This window comes from Pygocentrus nattereri, chromosome 3, assembly GCF_015220715.1.
Source record: "Pygocentrus nattereri isolate fPygNat1 chromosome 3, fPygNat1.pri, whole genome shotgun sequence".
In the NCBI taxonomy this organism is placed as follows: Eukaryota; Metazoa; Chordata; class Actinopteri; order Characiformes; family Serrasalmidae; genus Pygocentrus; species Pygocentrus nattereri.
Window position 1 is genome coordinate 28,310,509 of NC_051213.1, and position 14,245 is coordinate 28,324,753.

The following is a 14,245-nucleotide window of genomic DNA, read 5'->3' on the forward strand; positions in this document are numbered from 1 at the left end:
CTATCAGTACTATTAAACAAAGACGGTTCTTCAAGAGTTCTCAGGTGAAGCAAATGGTTCCAAATCGAACCATGAACACTCAAAGAACCATTTGCATTACTAAATGGTTCTTTGTGCCATTAAAGAGTTCTTCAGATGTGTCAGAGTTCTTCACACTCTATCAATGTGAAGAACTCTTCCATGATGCAAAGAGTCCTCTAATCATAAGCAAAAAAGTTTGAGTGTTTATGGAACCTTTTTGGGTGTTATATGGCACCGCTGTCACAGAGTGCACCATACCACCACTGAAACAGCATGTCACAAATAGCACATCACCCTTAGCCATGCACTGATCAGTAGGATATACCGTGTATATATAGTACAGTATGTGGTTTTAAACGCAGCCAAAACTTCATCTTCAGCCTTTTTTTGCTTCTCAGGTGTGGCTCGTGATTGGCTGATTGGGACGGAAGTGGGAGGGGCGGGAGGGCGAGGGGCCAAAACTCAGATTGACCGCAGCGCGAACATGGCATTAGCGCGTTCAGGGCGGAAAGTGTGAGGCTGCGGAAACATGCGCTCGGACTGGGAGCTCACTTTGTTCTCCTCCATCGCGCAGAACACTGATTTTCTTCTCGCTGGGGGATGGACTCAGGACCTCGGAGTGCGCGTGAATTTGGAGTCAGTGATGCGACAATAAAAATGTCCTGAAAGTGCTGAGAGCCGCGAGAAGTTCCAGTCACTGTGGCCGCAGAGCGCCTTTGGAGAGGATCCCTTATAAGCGCACCGTGAAGCCGGAGCACGCGTTCTTCAGGGCTCTGCTGGGGACATGGCTTACATGCACTTTGCGCCAAACAGAAGGATTTGCACACCGACCTTCTTAGCGTTGACTTTGATTTTCATTCTGGGATCCAAGGTGAGCAAAAGCCTCAGCTGACCGTTTATCTCAGTGTGCGTCTTTGTGCTTATGCGTCCTTTGTGTTCAAATTCTAGAGCACACAGTCCAGCTCTCCAAACCCCGGAGCGCACGGAGCTGACAGGGCTCCATCCTCACTGCTGGAGTCCCTCAATTTACCTTCCAACACAGGTAAGAGCACATCCACCCACCACCCGCTGCACCCAGTTCACCAGTCAGGTCTTATGAACCAGTGCAGTTTAGCTTTGTGCTATAGTGCTGTTAAAATTAGAAGGAAAACGCGTCCTGTCTCAGGTTGCAAACCCCGCCAGGTTTGCACACAGTGGTGGACAGCTATATGCTCGATGGGGATGTGTTCTCAGTGAAAAGTGCGGTGACAATGAGGGATGCGGCCAGCAGGGGCCGCTAGACAACACGACTGAGCCCCATCAGTAAACAGCGTGAGAAAATGCTGACAGATTGAGCTGATCCAGGGCAACAGAGCTGGGTGGATCAGCCTCAACCCATCCTCCAGTATAAGTCTTACTGCAATGAAATGAAATGATCTATCATAAGTTAAAGCAGAGAAACCAAAGTATTTTTTCACTTTTTAGAAGAAAAGTTCAAGATAAAACTGTGGTGGACCTTCTTAGTGCAACCAGCATCTATCAGCATGAACTGAAGGTGCTGTTATTCTCTTTTTGGGATCCTTTTAGTGTAAATAAGATGCTCAAGATTGTATTGCAGTGTTAATAGGACTGGATGCTGTCCACCACTAAGGAGTGGCAATTTTCAGTAAAATTGATGTATGTCACCTCTGCCTCTTAGCATGGAAAAGCACTTTTCTGGTCATAGAATACTGTGCATCTCATTACGCCCCCTCTGTAATCTTTCATTTGTCTAAGACTTCTCTCCTTCTCTTTTTCACATACACACACACACACACACACACACACACACAGAGAGAGAGAGAGAGAGAGAGAGAGAGAGAGAGAGCCTGTAGAATGGCATGCACTCAACTTTGAACAAAGGCAGACACTTCAAGAAGCTCTCCATCAAAGGCTCTAAATGGCTGAGTACACCGTGACAGTATTGAGCTGGGGGACTGTATGGTACACGTATGTGTCCATGACTGAGAGTGAGAGAGAGAAAGGGTGTATATGCGTGTATTTATTACCTTGTGGGGAAAACATGTCCCCAGAATGATGACAACCTGAATGTTTTGACATTATGGGGATATTTGGCTGCTCATCTTAAGGAGACATGTTAACGTAAGTTGGTGTAGAATAGCAGCATTTACATTCACTCGTATAAAAGAAACCCCCACAAAGATGCAAATACACACGTGTGTGTGTGTGTGTGTGTGTGTGTGTGGAGTGGAGACAGTGAAGTCGTGTTCTGAGTTCCATGGCAATGAACACATTGGTTCTGTCTGCAAAAGCATTTATAGTTGAGCTTAGCAGACCACCTCACAGACACACAGATGAGAGGTCAGTACAGGTCAGATTCCCTCAGCGTTGACACTCTACTGGCTCACTACCACTGCATCTTACTGCACGTTCCACTTCCAATACTGACATCTGTAAGAATGTTGTTTTTATGATATGGGTCATGGAGTGATGAATCAGAACATGTACCCTTTTCCTTGTTTGCTGCTGTATCCAATGGCATTCTTACTGCTGCATATTGTTTTTGCTGAAGAATAACTATAAATCCATGATGTAGATCAATCTTTAAAGTAAGCCAGTCATATCAAATGAATTATGCACTTTGCAAACATGTATGGGGGTGTGAGGGGGGACACACTGAAATGTCTTTGGGTTTTGCATCATTAGTAGCCAGAATTAGTTAGCCATGATTCATCTCTCTGAGGACAAAGTGATCATTTGATTTTGAATGTTGCTTTTTTATAACATAAGTCTGTTGAGTGTTTTGATTAACTGGTGACTGATGTCTGCTCGTTCAGCTAAGAATTGTGAAGTCTGACTTTGATTCACTGCAGATCCCTCAAACTTGCAGCATCCAGGATATTTCAGGGAACAAGTCACACTCCTGGCTTAGTGAATGGGATTATGTAATGCATCACAGCACTAGCATGCAAACTCCAGTTACCATTTGCATTGTGTTAAAATTTCATGATGAACGAGCCAGCAGAAGTGGTCCAAAATTACTTAGGGAAAAAAACCTTTTTACCTTAATGTCCATTAGAAGTTAAGAATGTTTTTTCCTTCCCAGTTGCATTTTTGGAGATTTGAGATTTGTTCTGATTGCAGAAATATGTAAAAAAAAAAACATTATCTAACAAGCTAAAAATTAAGTTTTCATTTTGTAAGCTAACAATATACATCATACTTCAATATAACTCCTCTCTCACTATACCCCATGTCAAAGTCAGCAGTCTAAATGATTGGAATTCTGTTCTGAATGTGTATGCATGCTCACTCAGAGACTCATTTGCAGTGCATCCAGCATTAAAAGGCAGCATCATACTTCTTTTATGCAGTGATAGAAAACGTAGCAGCACACAGAAACATATTCCCATGAAAAATGTGGTCGCACACATTGCTGCTAGCACATTATAATGAGATAAGTGGCACAAGTCTCAGAATTTATTTCCAGGAAAATGTTTGAGTTGTTAGGTTTTATAAAAGAAATTAATACACATTCTGTATTCACTCTTCCTTTTCTTTGCAGAGTATGAGATTGTGGCTCCATATGAGGTGGACCATAAGGGCCAGTACATTTCCCATGCTGTGGCTCACCACCATCGCAGGAGGCGCTCAGTGGAGGGTCAGGTGACTGACCTCACCGCCATGGCCCACTTTAGGCTCCATGGTTTGGGCCAAGATTTCCACCTTGAGCTGCTTCCGTCCAGCAGTCTGTTTGCACCTGGCTTTACAGTTCAGACTCTGGGCAAGAATGGCACCAAGAGTCTGCAGCCATACGCACAAGATGATTTTTGCTTTTACCAGGGGACACTCAGGTCAATGGTCAACTCCTCTGTGGCCTTGTCAGTATGTGCAGGGATGGTGAGTAGACTGTCTGTACAATTATGCCATATTTCCAGGACTTGTGTTCCATACTCTCCCTATCCACTTTAGTAGGAACATTTTGCTTTCACTCACTGGCTACCTTATGAGGTCCACTCAACACAGAACTGCTGTTGCTCAGATATTATTTGGATGGTGGACCATTCTCAGCACAGTAGTGACACTCACTCTTAGGCTGAGTGGCCACCCAAAAATAATAAATCAAGAGCAGTTCAGTGATCAGAAGCTGACCACTGATAAAAGATAAAAGTGTGGGTATCACAAAATGTGAATCAACCCTTGGGCTACAGTTGTACACCAGCAAGGTGGAGCTTTGTGGCTTTTGGCTTGTGAATGTGGTCGAGATCTGCTTAATTTACCAAAAAGTCAATTTGATTATTTTGGAGATTTTTCATGAGCTTGACATGTTGGAAGACATGACCCACCAGTATCAGCCATCAAAACTGGAGAAGTCAAAGTCAAAGCCATAATTCTGCAGTCTTGTTTCTTCTGCAAATCAGCAGTTGTCTAATGAATGGGAACACTCAGCCTTAGTCATAGCCTAGATCCCTGCCAAGTAGGGGAAGTGGATAAAGATCATTAGATCCACAGAAAGCAATTAATGTTGTTTATTTAAGTGCAAACATTTCCTTGCTTAAATTAATTACATTCAGTGTCAGTGTGAGACAAAGCTGGTAATTATATCTTATTATTAAAAATAGTTGCGGCCGTTTAATAATGTATAAAAGAGCTTGTTCAGCAGTCGGTTTGAACACTGGTCATGGACTGTTTGAGAGATCATTGTGACTATATTGGTACATTGTGTTCTGATGCAGTGTCCTGCAAAAATTTTCCATTTCCACTGCTCTCATTCCTGATTCTCAGAGTTTGTCCTATGCTGGATGCCCACTCAGACCCCTGAGAGAGTACTCTTCCATTCAGACTTAGCCCCTCCAGGGGATTTCCTTCTTTCTTGAGAGAGTGGGAATTCTCAGGCCATGAAATAAATGCTGGTCTGCAGATCTGGGTGTAAAAAAAAAACAACTATTTACCGAAATCAGCAGGGGGCTAATTAAAGAATCTGTTAAATTTCCTCTACACCAAATGTTCTTCACTTTTTTCACTGGAGCTAAAAGGCTAATTAGCTAGCACTAGTTGTAATGGAGGATTATGCTGAACTGACTTATCATACTGACTTGTTTCAAACCATGTTGGGTTCTTAAGTCTCAAACAGACTTGCTTATATTGTTCCTGAAATTGTATGATGTGCTGTTAACCAAAAAATGGACAAAATATGTGAAAACAAAATCTCTAACCTTAAAACCTGATATATTGAAATCTGATTTTGTCCATTTATGGTGTGGCTGGGACTGAAAGGATGATGTACAACATATTGAGTCTCACAGTATATCAGAATATAAAAATGTTCTATATCTTAATATGAAAATATGTTGCTGACTTTGGCATCATATTGAGCCAAATTCCAAAATGGGCATCACCTACTGCACTGGGAATTAAACAACTAAAATGGGAGAGAATGAAGGCAATACAAATTTTTAAAAAAATGCTAGCTTGATCCCCAGGAAATCATTCCCCTTTCCCCCTGTTAGGCGGCAGTCTGGTCCACTGGGTCCTGCGGCTCATAGGCCCCTCTGCATGCGGCTCCCTGTCAGAGGCTGAGAGAGTACAGCCACTGGAGCTTCGCTTCTCATGACTCTGTCCCAACCAGGCTGATCTTTATTCTCCCCTTAGATCAGAGGGGTCTGTCTGACTGCGCAGAAAAAAATCCCTTTATACCAGTGACTCACTAACCCACATAAATTTGGGTCAGGGAAGGCAGAGTTTCTTACTGGAAAAACAGAGTCTCCTTTTATAACCCAAAAGATGGTTTTATGTGTCCTCTCCTTGTCCTCTGCAAAACAAAAAAATAAGTTTATCAAGTTTAGATAATTAAGAATTTATTAAGATGTTTTATGTGGTTATCAATTTGTTCTGGATGGAGCTTGTGACAGAGAAGATGATTGAAAACTCAATAGGGAGAGAAACAGCATATGCTGGCCATACTACTCCTAAGATCACCAATAACTCTTAAAGCTTTGCCTGTCATCTCTAATGTTACCTATCGTCATGTTATTTCTGTATGCTTTTGAAAAACCAAATATGTTTCTGTGTCACAGTCTTGTCCAAAGACCATCATGTTTCATCACCACTTAGTGTTTTAAGTAAACATCACAAATCAGACCAAATGCAATAGGGTTGTCTGGAGCTTTTGCCTGAGTCATTGCATTCTGATCATGTGTCTCTGTTTCTGTTGATTTGGCTGGTTGATTTATTGTTTAGTTGAAACTTGTTTTTGTTGGCTGAGAAGACACAGTTATTGCCAGTGATAATGAAAGCTTGCTGTGATTTAATAGTAATTATTTCCCACTTGTAGGTCATTTAAACATGTGGAGAAATCCTGCTGAAAGTGCAGACACTAAACTTTAAACCAGGCATACACTGTGGGATTTCAGCACATTTTTAGGCCCAGTTCGCTTGTTGCAGACTAAACTTTAGGATTGGTCCGAGTTTGATGTCTGTCTGATGTGAAGTGGGCAGCAATGCCTGTTTAAAATGGGAAATTTTGGTCAAATGTCTTGCTGTTTTAGCAGATCTCGCAGGCCGATTGCTCTAAACCGCATGCAAACCACACAAGCACAGTCACAAACTGAGGCAAAAAGTTAACTGACTTGTTGCTGACTTTGCTTGACTGAATGAAATGTTAATACAGTGGGTGGGTTTTATTGTCTTTATAAAACAGGCCATACAGAGACCATGTTTTCCTGCCCAGGTACATTATCTCTTGGTTTTAGATTGAGTGCACAGTGAGGCACAAGTTAGCAAACATGCTGCATCCTTTCTTTTGAGTTTTGAATGAAAATCTGAGAAATAGACCTGTCTGCAGAGTGTGCACCCACATCATAACATGTCAGTTGGACTGAGCATTTTCATACAGTGTGACCTTGTAAACTGCAGCTATTGTGCGCACATGACGGGTGATTCAAACATGTAAACTGTCATCAAAGAACAAAATTTCAGAAATTGCACAGTGTACGTCTGTCTTAATTAGAAGAGGGGATGTTGCATATACGCTTTCAGAAAAAAAGGACGCTGCACAGGTGCTAACAACATAAATGTATCATCAATGGTATAGCAATGGTTTTAATATTCAACTGTGTTCCTTAAATGAGATTTAAAGGTAAACTGTGTCCACTTTCCCAGAGGAAAAGAGAAATAAAAGACGAGTCTAGAATTAAAACCGGAGGTTCGGAGGCAATTTAACTTAAAAAGAAAAACAAAACTGCAAAAAAAAATATGGTAGTTATGTTTCCTAGCTAAAAGTACTGATGACATACCATTGAGTGTGATATCCCAAGTAACGTGAGGGGTGCCATCCCAGTGACAGTTTAAGTGTACAGTCTTGTGTTGTGGAAAGAAAAAACATCCATTGTTAATTTCTCCATGTTTTTTTGTCTCCTTTTCACATCACAACGAACATTTCACATGGGAAATATATGTGACTTTTTTGGTGAACGGCAGACTTAAACCTGTGGACACAGAACACAAATTGCATGTAAATTTAATTCATTATGTAGTTATGTCATTGTGGCATTACATTCAAATACTTATGTAGCGTAAATTATTCCAAAACGCCAGCAACAGCTGAGAGTTTACTGAAGAAAGGGGCTTAATTCAAGAAGATTAATCAGAAAAGCATGTGAGACTGTTAAATGTTAACTTTTGTCACTGCAGGGTTTGAAATAAGCCATATGAAGTGCATGAATAATAAAAATAAACTTGTAGCAGCCCATGAAGTGTCTTTTTGCTGACACAGATGCTGACTTCAATGGAGACATGGAGACAAATTCCGAGTGTTGGCGGTCATGACACGTCCACATCAGTAGTGCTTCTTGTGTCTCTGGGTAGGGTGATGATGGGGGCGCTGATTTTTAATCAGAAATGAAAAGCTTGGTGAGTGACTGTTGTGAATGACTGTCATTCTGTCGCTGTTTGTGTGATGGGCTCTGGGACTAACTCGAATCTGGCAGCTGCAGTTTGTCATCGTCTTCAGCTGGAGGTGATTAGGAGCTCAGCCATGCACGATCATTCGTTAACTCTTTTGTCACAGGCCAAGCGCCTAGTCGAGCTGTGCCATGTTTTAAAGTCTGCACATAAATACGCTCTGAATGACTGCGAGGGCGCTTGGCAGGGTCTTGGCAAAGCTGCCGCGGGTTTGATGACAGTAGGGAGTTTGCTGTAAAAAAAAGACTCGAGCTGGAGTCTGTAGAGCAAGGAGCAGGCGACTGACTTCACAAGCCTTTGGCGTATTCCTGGCGAGTGGGTTACAAAAGAGTTCTTGTGACAGCGAGGAAGCCAGTAACTTTATGTGGGTGCATTTGTGTGTGCACTTGTATTTGTACCCTTATGAGGAAAAAATACTGGTGGCACCTTCATTGGACTTCTTTTCATTGGACTTTCTGAAAAATTCTATGATCTTTTTATAGAATATTATAGATATATAGATTATACTGCTGCAGAATTTATTTTTTACATTTTGCACAAAATACCAATGATACCTAGGCCATAGCTTCATCACACTGACCTTATGATGGAGGGGAATGTGACAGAGTGAAATATTTCATGCAAAACCAGCTCCTACACTGCCTATTTTCAAGTTTAGACCTTTTAACATCATTTTTTCAATTTGACGTTTCTGTAAATATTGAAAAAAAATGGTGGGCGTGTGTATATATATATATATATATATATATATATATATATATATATATATATATATATATATATACACACACTGTGTGTGCTTATGAATGTGTGTGTGTGCGTGTGTGTGTGTGTGTGTGTGTGTGTGTGTGTGTGTGTGTGTGTGTGTGTGTGTGTGTGTGAGTGTATAGCTGTTAAAAGGTACAATGCCCAAGTTTAGAGGTGGCTCATTGGGAATGTCAATTGGGAACGTCATTGCGAATGCCAGTCTGGGCTCAAAAGGGCTCCATGGCATGAAAACACCAGGAACAAAATCCCCTCTGAAGAGTCTGCATAAGGCTTCACCCTCTCTAACAATAGGCTAATTGTGAGTGATGTCACTTGTGAACTTTAGTGAAGGCTGGAAAATCTACCAACGAACCTCAGTGAATGAGAACTGAATCCCATTCTTCGCTGCACTGTAATGGGAATTGAAAGAAAAGGATAAAAACGGTTAAAATGTTATGGCCAATAAGTTAGTCTGGACAAAGTAGATTTCTAAAGCAGCTTTAACATCATTAATACATGAATGGCAACCTGGATATGAATGAAGAAAGCACTTATGAGGTTATAAGGGAAATGCTCCATGACAGGAAAAAAGACTAAGGCCCTGCAGAGCACTGTTTTGTGATTCTAGCAAGGATATGCCCAATCGTGGCCTGCAAATTGCAGGAAGTGTTCAGTTATGATGTAATCTCATGTCGAATCCACTCAGGTTTCAGGTTGTGACTGGGTTGGAGCCTATGAAGCATTGGTGAGAAGTATGCTGGCCTCAGACAGAGAGTCTGCTTTTGAAATGCTTTAGATGCAGGATCGTTGCTAAAAAAAATATTTTATGTGCAGGCAGCAATGGTCAATCTTTAATGAAATAGTGTGGCAATCTAATTGACATAGTCTAACCTAGTTGGACAGTCTAATTGATCTTTGTGATTAATCTAATTGACCATTACTCATTAATCTGTGAAGACATGTTTGGTGTCTGAAGTTTCTTCTTTCTTTGTTTTGCACTGGAGATTTGCACTGAACTTGCCTCAAATTGCTGTTAAGTGATCTCAGATAGACTTATGTGGGTTCTTGCATTGCACGACACTGTCATCTATTAAAACGGGCAGAATTAATGAGTAAATTGAGCCTTCAAGATGGCTCCTGCAGCTCGTACATTCTGTGGAATGTACTTTTGCCCTTTTATATAGATGACAACATTATCCATTATATACATAACAGTACAGCGTCATAAATCGCAAATATATTTGATGTGATTTATCAGCTCAGTGTGCTTTAGGCATGCACTTAGTACAATGCTACATGGGACATAGAAGCTTACATTACTTGTTGGCTGCATTAGCCTTGTAGCTCCAGTGCAAAATTAACTTCAGACTCCAAAACTTCAAACATTATGTAAATAGACTATGTTAATTCTTACCAAAATGTCCTTAACGCTTCAACCTGCCTAACGCTTCAACCTGCACATTACAAAAACATTTGGGTCTTCTGTTTCTCTGACTTCTCCTTTTTTATGTGAGAGGAGCTCCCTCAGGGTCAAAAATGGAATCCATCAGGCCGGCTTCACCCCTTCCCAGAGATTTCTCAGAATGCATGTCGTATGGCATGCCTCATTTATGTGACAGCACTACGGAAAACACACCACTCGGTCCCAACAGATCTTCACATTGCAAGAAAAAACAAAGCCTACATCCAAAAAACATACATTAATTTCATTCACAAAACAAAAGGCATGTTTTAACCTTTAATCCCTGCTTGTGACTGTAATGGGTCGATTGAATTATGCACTAACATATATTTATGATAAACACCAAGGCGCAGTAATGCATGATTTAGATGAGGGAAAATCACTCGGTGAAAGCAAAGCTGAAAGAGCAGCCAGGTGATGACTAACTGCTGGCTACAAGGCCACGAGCTTTAAAGTACATTACTATATGACAGCTTACATAAGGCTTTTCAAGTGGCATCAAGGCATGAAAGTGGGTGGAGTGGCAAAGCCTGTCTGCTGAGGTTAATCGCTACCCTAACCCTGCAGTTAGCAGTGTTTCAGGATTGTCACCCGATTCAGTGGAATGTACAATCCTTGTGTCTGACTGGCTTCATGACTCTCTCGCTGTATCTCTTTTATGACGATAAGTGAAGTAGCCGTTAGCGGCTTAAGTGATGTAATGCTATTATTGAAGCAGTATTGTCATCTCTCTCTAACAGCAGAGCTAGCATCTCTTTTTATGTGCTGTATTAACTTTTTCTAATCCCTCCTTCACTTTAGTCCTGCAGAAATTTGATATCACTCTCATTTCTTAGCTCCACAGCTCAGATGAAACACTGTGCTAACTGTTGAGTTAGCAATGTTTCAGAGTGGTCATTATATTCTGTGGAAGTTACTTTCAACTTCAGCACCTTCAGTGACATTTGTACTGCAGGCCTGTGTGTTTCATCATAACAAGTGAAGCAGTTAGCAGCTTAAGTGATGTAATGCTATAAAAAAGGTAACATCATCATCATCTCTCTCAAATAGCCCAGCTAGCAAAATATCTTTTTTACACCCTGGATTGAATTACTCTTTTCTTGGCCACACTTCAGTCCTGTAGAAAGTTCACTTTCATTTACATCAGTACACCACTATCTGGTGTGGTCTAGAGGCGGATGGGTTTTCCTTTTTGTGCCTTGGCTCATTTATTTTTTTTATCATCCTCTTTTTCGTTTTTTCTTGACTTTTTCCCTCAGCATGATCATTAGGAGTCTGCATTTCTAGAAAGCAGCAATATCTGCTAATTGTGCTAATGTCTAACTGAGTTACATTTAACTTTTCAGTCACCATTGCACTTACCATTAGGTTTCTTTAAAGCTCATTTGAAAGTTCTTGGTATTCGTTTGACTTCTTTGACTGTGTTTGGTAGGTCATGTCTGGATCTGCCCCATGCTGCTGGAGGGCGGCTTGCTTGATCATTGCAGCTTTTACGACTGCTATTTACACCTCGTAGCTCTTGGCATGTAATTTGATAATGGGTATCTACAGACGCTGTTCAGACATTTGTTTTTGGCTAAGGTCGCCGTGGGACTGCACAGAGGAAATGCTGATTTGTGGAGGGTAATTACCGGTGGTGGAAAGAGTGCTGAAAAACTCTCTTCATGTAGAAGTACTGTTGCCTCAGAGGCAATCCATTTTAATTGTCAAAGCAGCCCTCCAAGAAACTACTCAAATAAATTGCTTGGTCTGCAGTCAGTGCACACACCGCCTAAGTTCTAATTGACCATTTAGATGCTACTAACTTGATTCTGAAAATGGCATTTAAAAGGGGCTACAAAATAAGAAAGTTTGTGATTGAAAGCCAATATTACATCTTTAAACATGAGCTTAAGCAAATCTGAGGCATTAGCTGAGTCTGAACTAAATGTAGTAGTGGCAGTTTATTAACCCCATATCCGGCCAGGGCCAGCCGGCAGGCCTAAAGTTTTATTACACACTTCTATAACCTAAGAATAGCTCAACCAGTTTGCACTGAAGTCCCTGTATTTACTGAATAAGCCTTAAGCATGTAATAATTCTGGGATTTTTAAGGGGTTATCTCTTTCAGACACACATTAGTCTTTCCACTTTGGCATACATTTACGTTTTGCATGATAATGTTTTTTTATCAGTAACATCAACCTGGCATAAGATTCAGAAAACCTCAAATATTAAGTATCTAAAAAAATACATGGAGATATTTGTCCATAAACAGCCTTTTCGAGCCAAAGTATTGAAAACCTGCCTAAAATTCTAAATAATTATTCTATACATCACTAACAATAATGATGAATGAAAACTGATCTCTAGTTTCACAGGTATAAAAATGCATCTCTTGCTTAAAGTATACAAAGGTAGGGATTCTCTAAAGAAAATGTGAAATTATGTTCATGGTCAGGCAGTATGATAGGTTAAAATGCAGCTATCACAATATTCACCTACACAAAGACTATTTTCTGTGCAAGCCATTAGTTACCTTACACAAGGGAACATTAAATCTATCGATAAATGACCATAAACCGCTAAAGATTTTGACTGTTGTGTCATGCAATTTCCAAGTTGCTAAAAACAAAAGTCCTACCCGCTAGAAAGGCCAAAAGATCAGTGGCAGAGAATTCAAACAACTGTCGCTTGTAATTTGGGGTTTCACTGTAAAAGAGAACAAAACCAGCACTGCATGGTAAACAACAGTTTTGTGTTTGGGATAGCCATGCAGAGCTTGCTTACAGAAAAGTGTAGCACATTTGGGTCAACAGACTTTCAGTCTCTTTTGCTACATACCCAATAACAAGGCCCAGTGTTTCTGCAAAGTTTCATAGTCTATCACCAAATCTCAAAATCTTCATATGGCTGATAGAGAGACACACAGAAAGCAAGTAAAAGATTTTGGTCATCTGTGGTTAAGCCTTTAAACCTAAGTCTCAATGTGATCAAATTGTTATATCTTAATATTTAAGTTCACTTGACAAATTCCTCTTATTATTATTCTACACTTTTTTGTATTGTTTCCACAAGTCAAAGTTTTCAAGCTAGAACTACAAAGCATTACGTGATTAAAAAGCTTATATGGCAATAGTGTATAGATGGTTTTTGAACAGCATTTGAACCAACACATTTTTTTCCATAGGAAATAAATGACAGAACATTGAGAGACCTTAGTGGGATAGTATATGGTAGGATACCATAGTGATGACCTTATAACACCTAAGCAATAATCTGTGATTATTATAGCATTCCAAAGCAATGACTTTTACAAGCCAGCTTAAACTAAACAAACTTTCACTTAGCAATAACTAGAGCAGTCTGGTATTAACTGTAGGAGCAGTGCAAAATGTGTCTCAATGCAAACACAATATAAGCCTGAAATTAACTTTTATTTTACTATGGCTTTAGCTTATCGCACAAATGAAACAGTAAATAAATTTGAGACAAAAAAAAGAACATGAACGTTCATTGAAATCCTCTAACACCAAAACATTAGAGGGTTGTTGTTTTACTTTGCAGATCCATGACAACATGCACAGTGTCTCCTCACACATGTATATCTGATCCAGAGTTTAACATGGTTATTCTGCTGCTAAATAAAATAGGAGGCTGGTGCCTCTGTCTAGCTGCTATGGCTGCTGACATTGTCAAAAGAGGCCTGATTTCTGTACAGTCATCCCATATTTTGTAAAATGCAATTTAGCATTTTTTCATGCAAGTGGCCCATAAACATGCACCTGAAATTGCTGCAAAAAGTTTTTTAAAAAGCAATAAATGGGCTTTATATGTTGAAAAGTTTGTTAACTCCTACTTATCCCTTCTTCTGAAATGAAGTTTAATATTGGGGAGTTAAGGATTTGATTGAATTCAGTCGCAAGAGCATTAGTGAGGTCAGATGCTGATGTTGGATGATAAGTTTTTGTTTAGGGGATGGTGATCTTATGCTCATGTGCTGTTGCTTTTGAGCACCCCCATTCAATTTACATTTACATTTACAGCATTTAGCAGACTCTCTTATCCAGAGCGACTTACAAGAAGTGCTTTGTC

The 14,245-nt window shown here is 40.2% G+C and overlaps 1 protein-coding gene across 1 annotated transcript in view; it reads left to right on the forward strand.

The window, feature by feature from the left end:
- The first annotated feature begins 534 nt into the window (after nt 1-534).
- The window catches only part of LOC108434877 (A disintegrin and metalloproteinase with thrombospondin motifs 16), an 86,548-nt gene continuing 72,837 nt past the window's right edge, over nt 535-14,245 (forward strand). Inside the window, exons 1-3 of the mRNA XM_017710310.2 lie at nt 535-892; nt 970-1,063; nt 3,566-3,900. Of these exons, the coding sequence (XP_017565799.2) occupies nt 806-892; nt 970-1,063; nt 3,566-3,900 (516 nt within the window). The 5' untranslated portion in view covers nt 535-805. The remainder of the gene's footprint in view (nt 893-969; nt 1,064-3,565; nt 3,901-14,245) is intronic.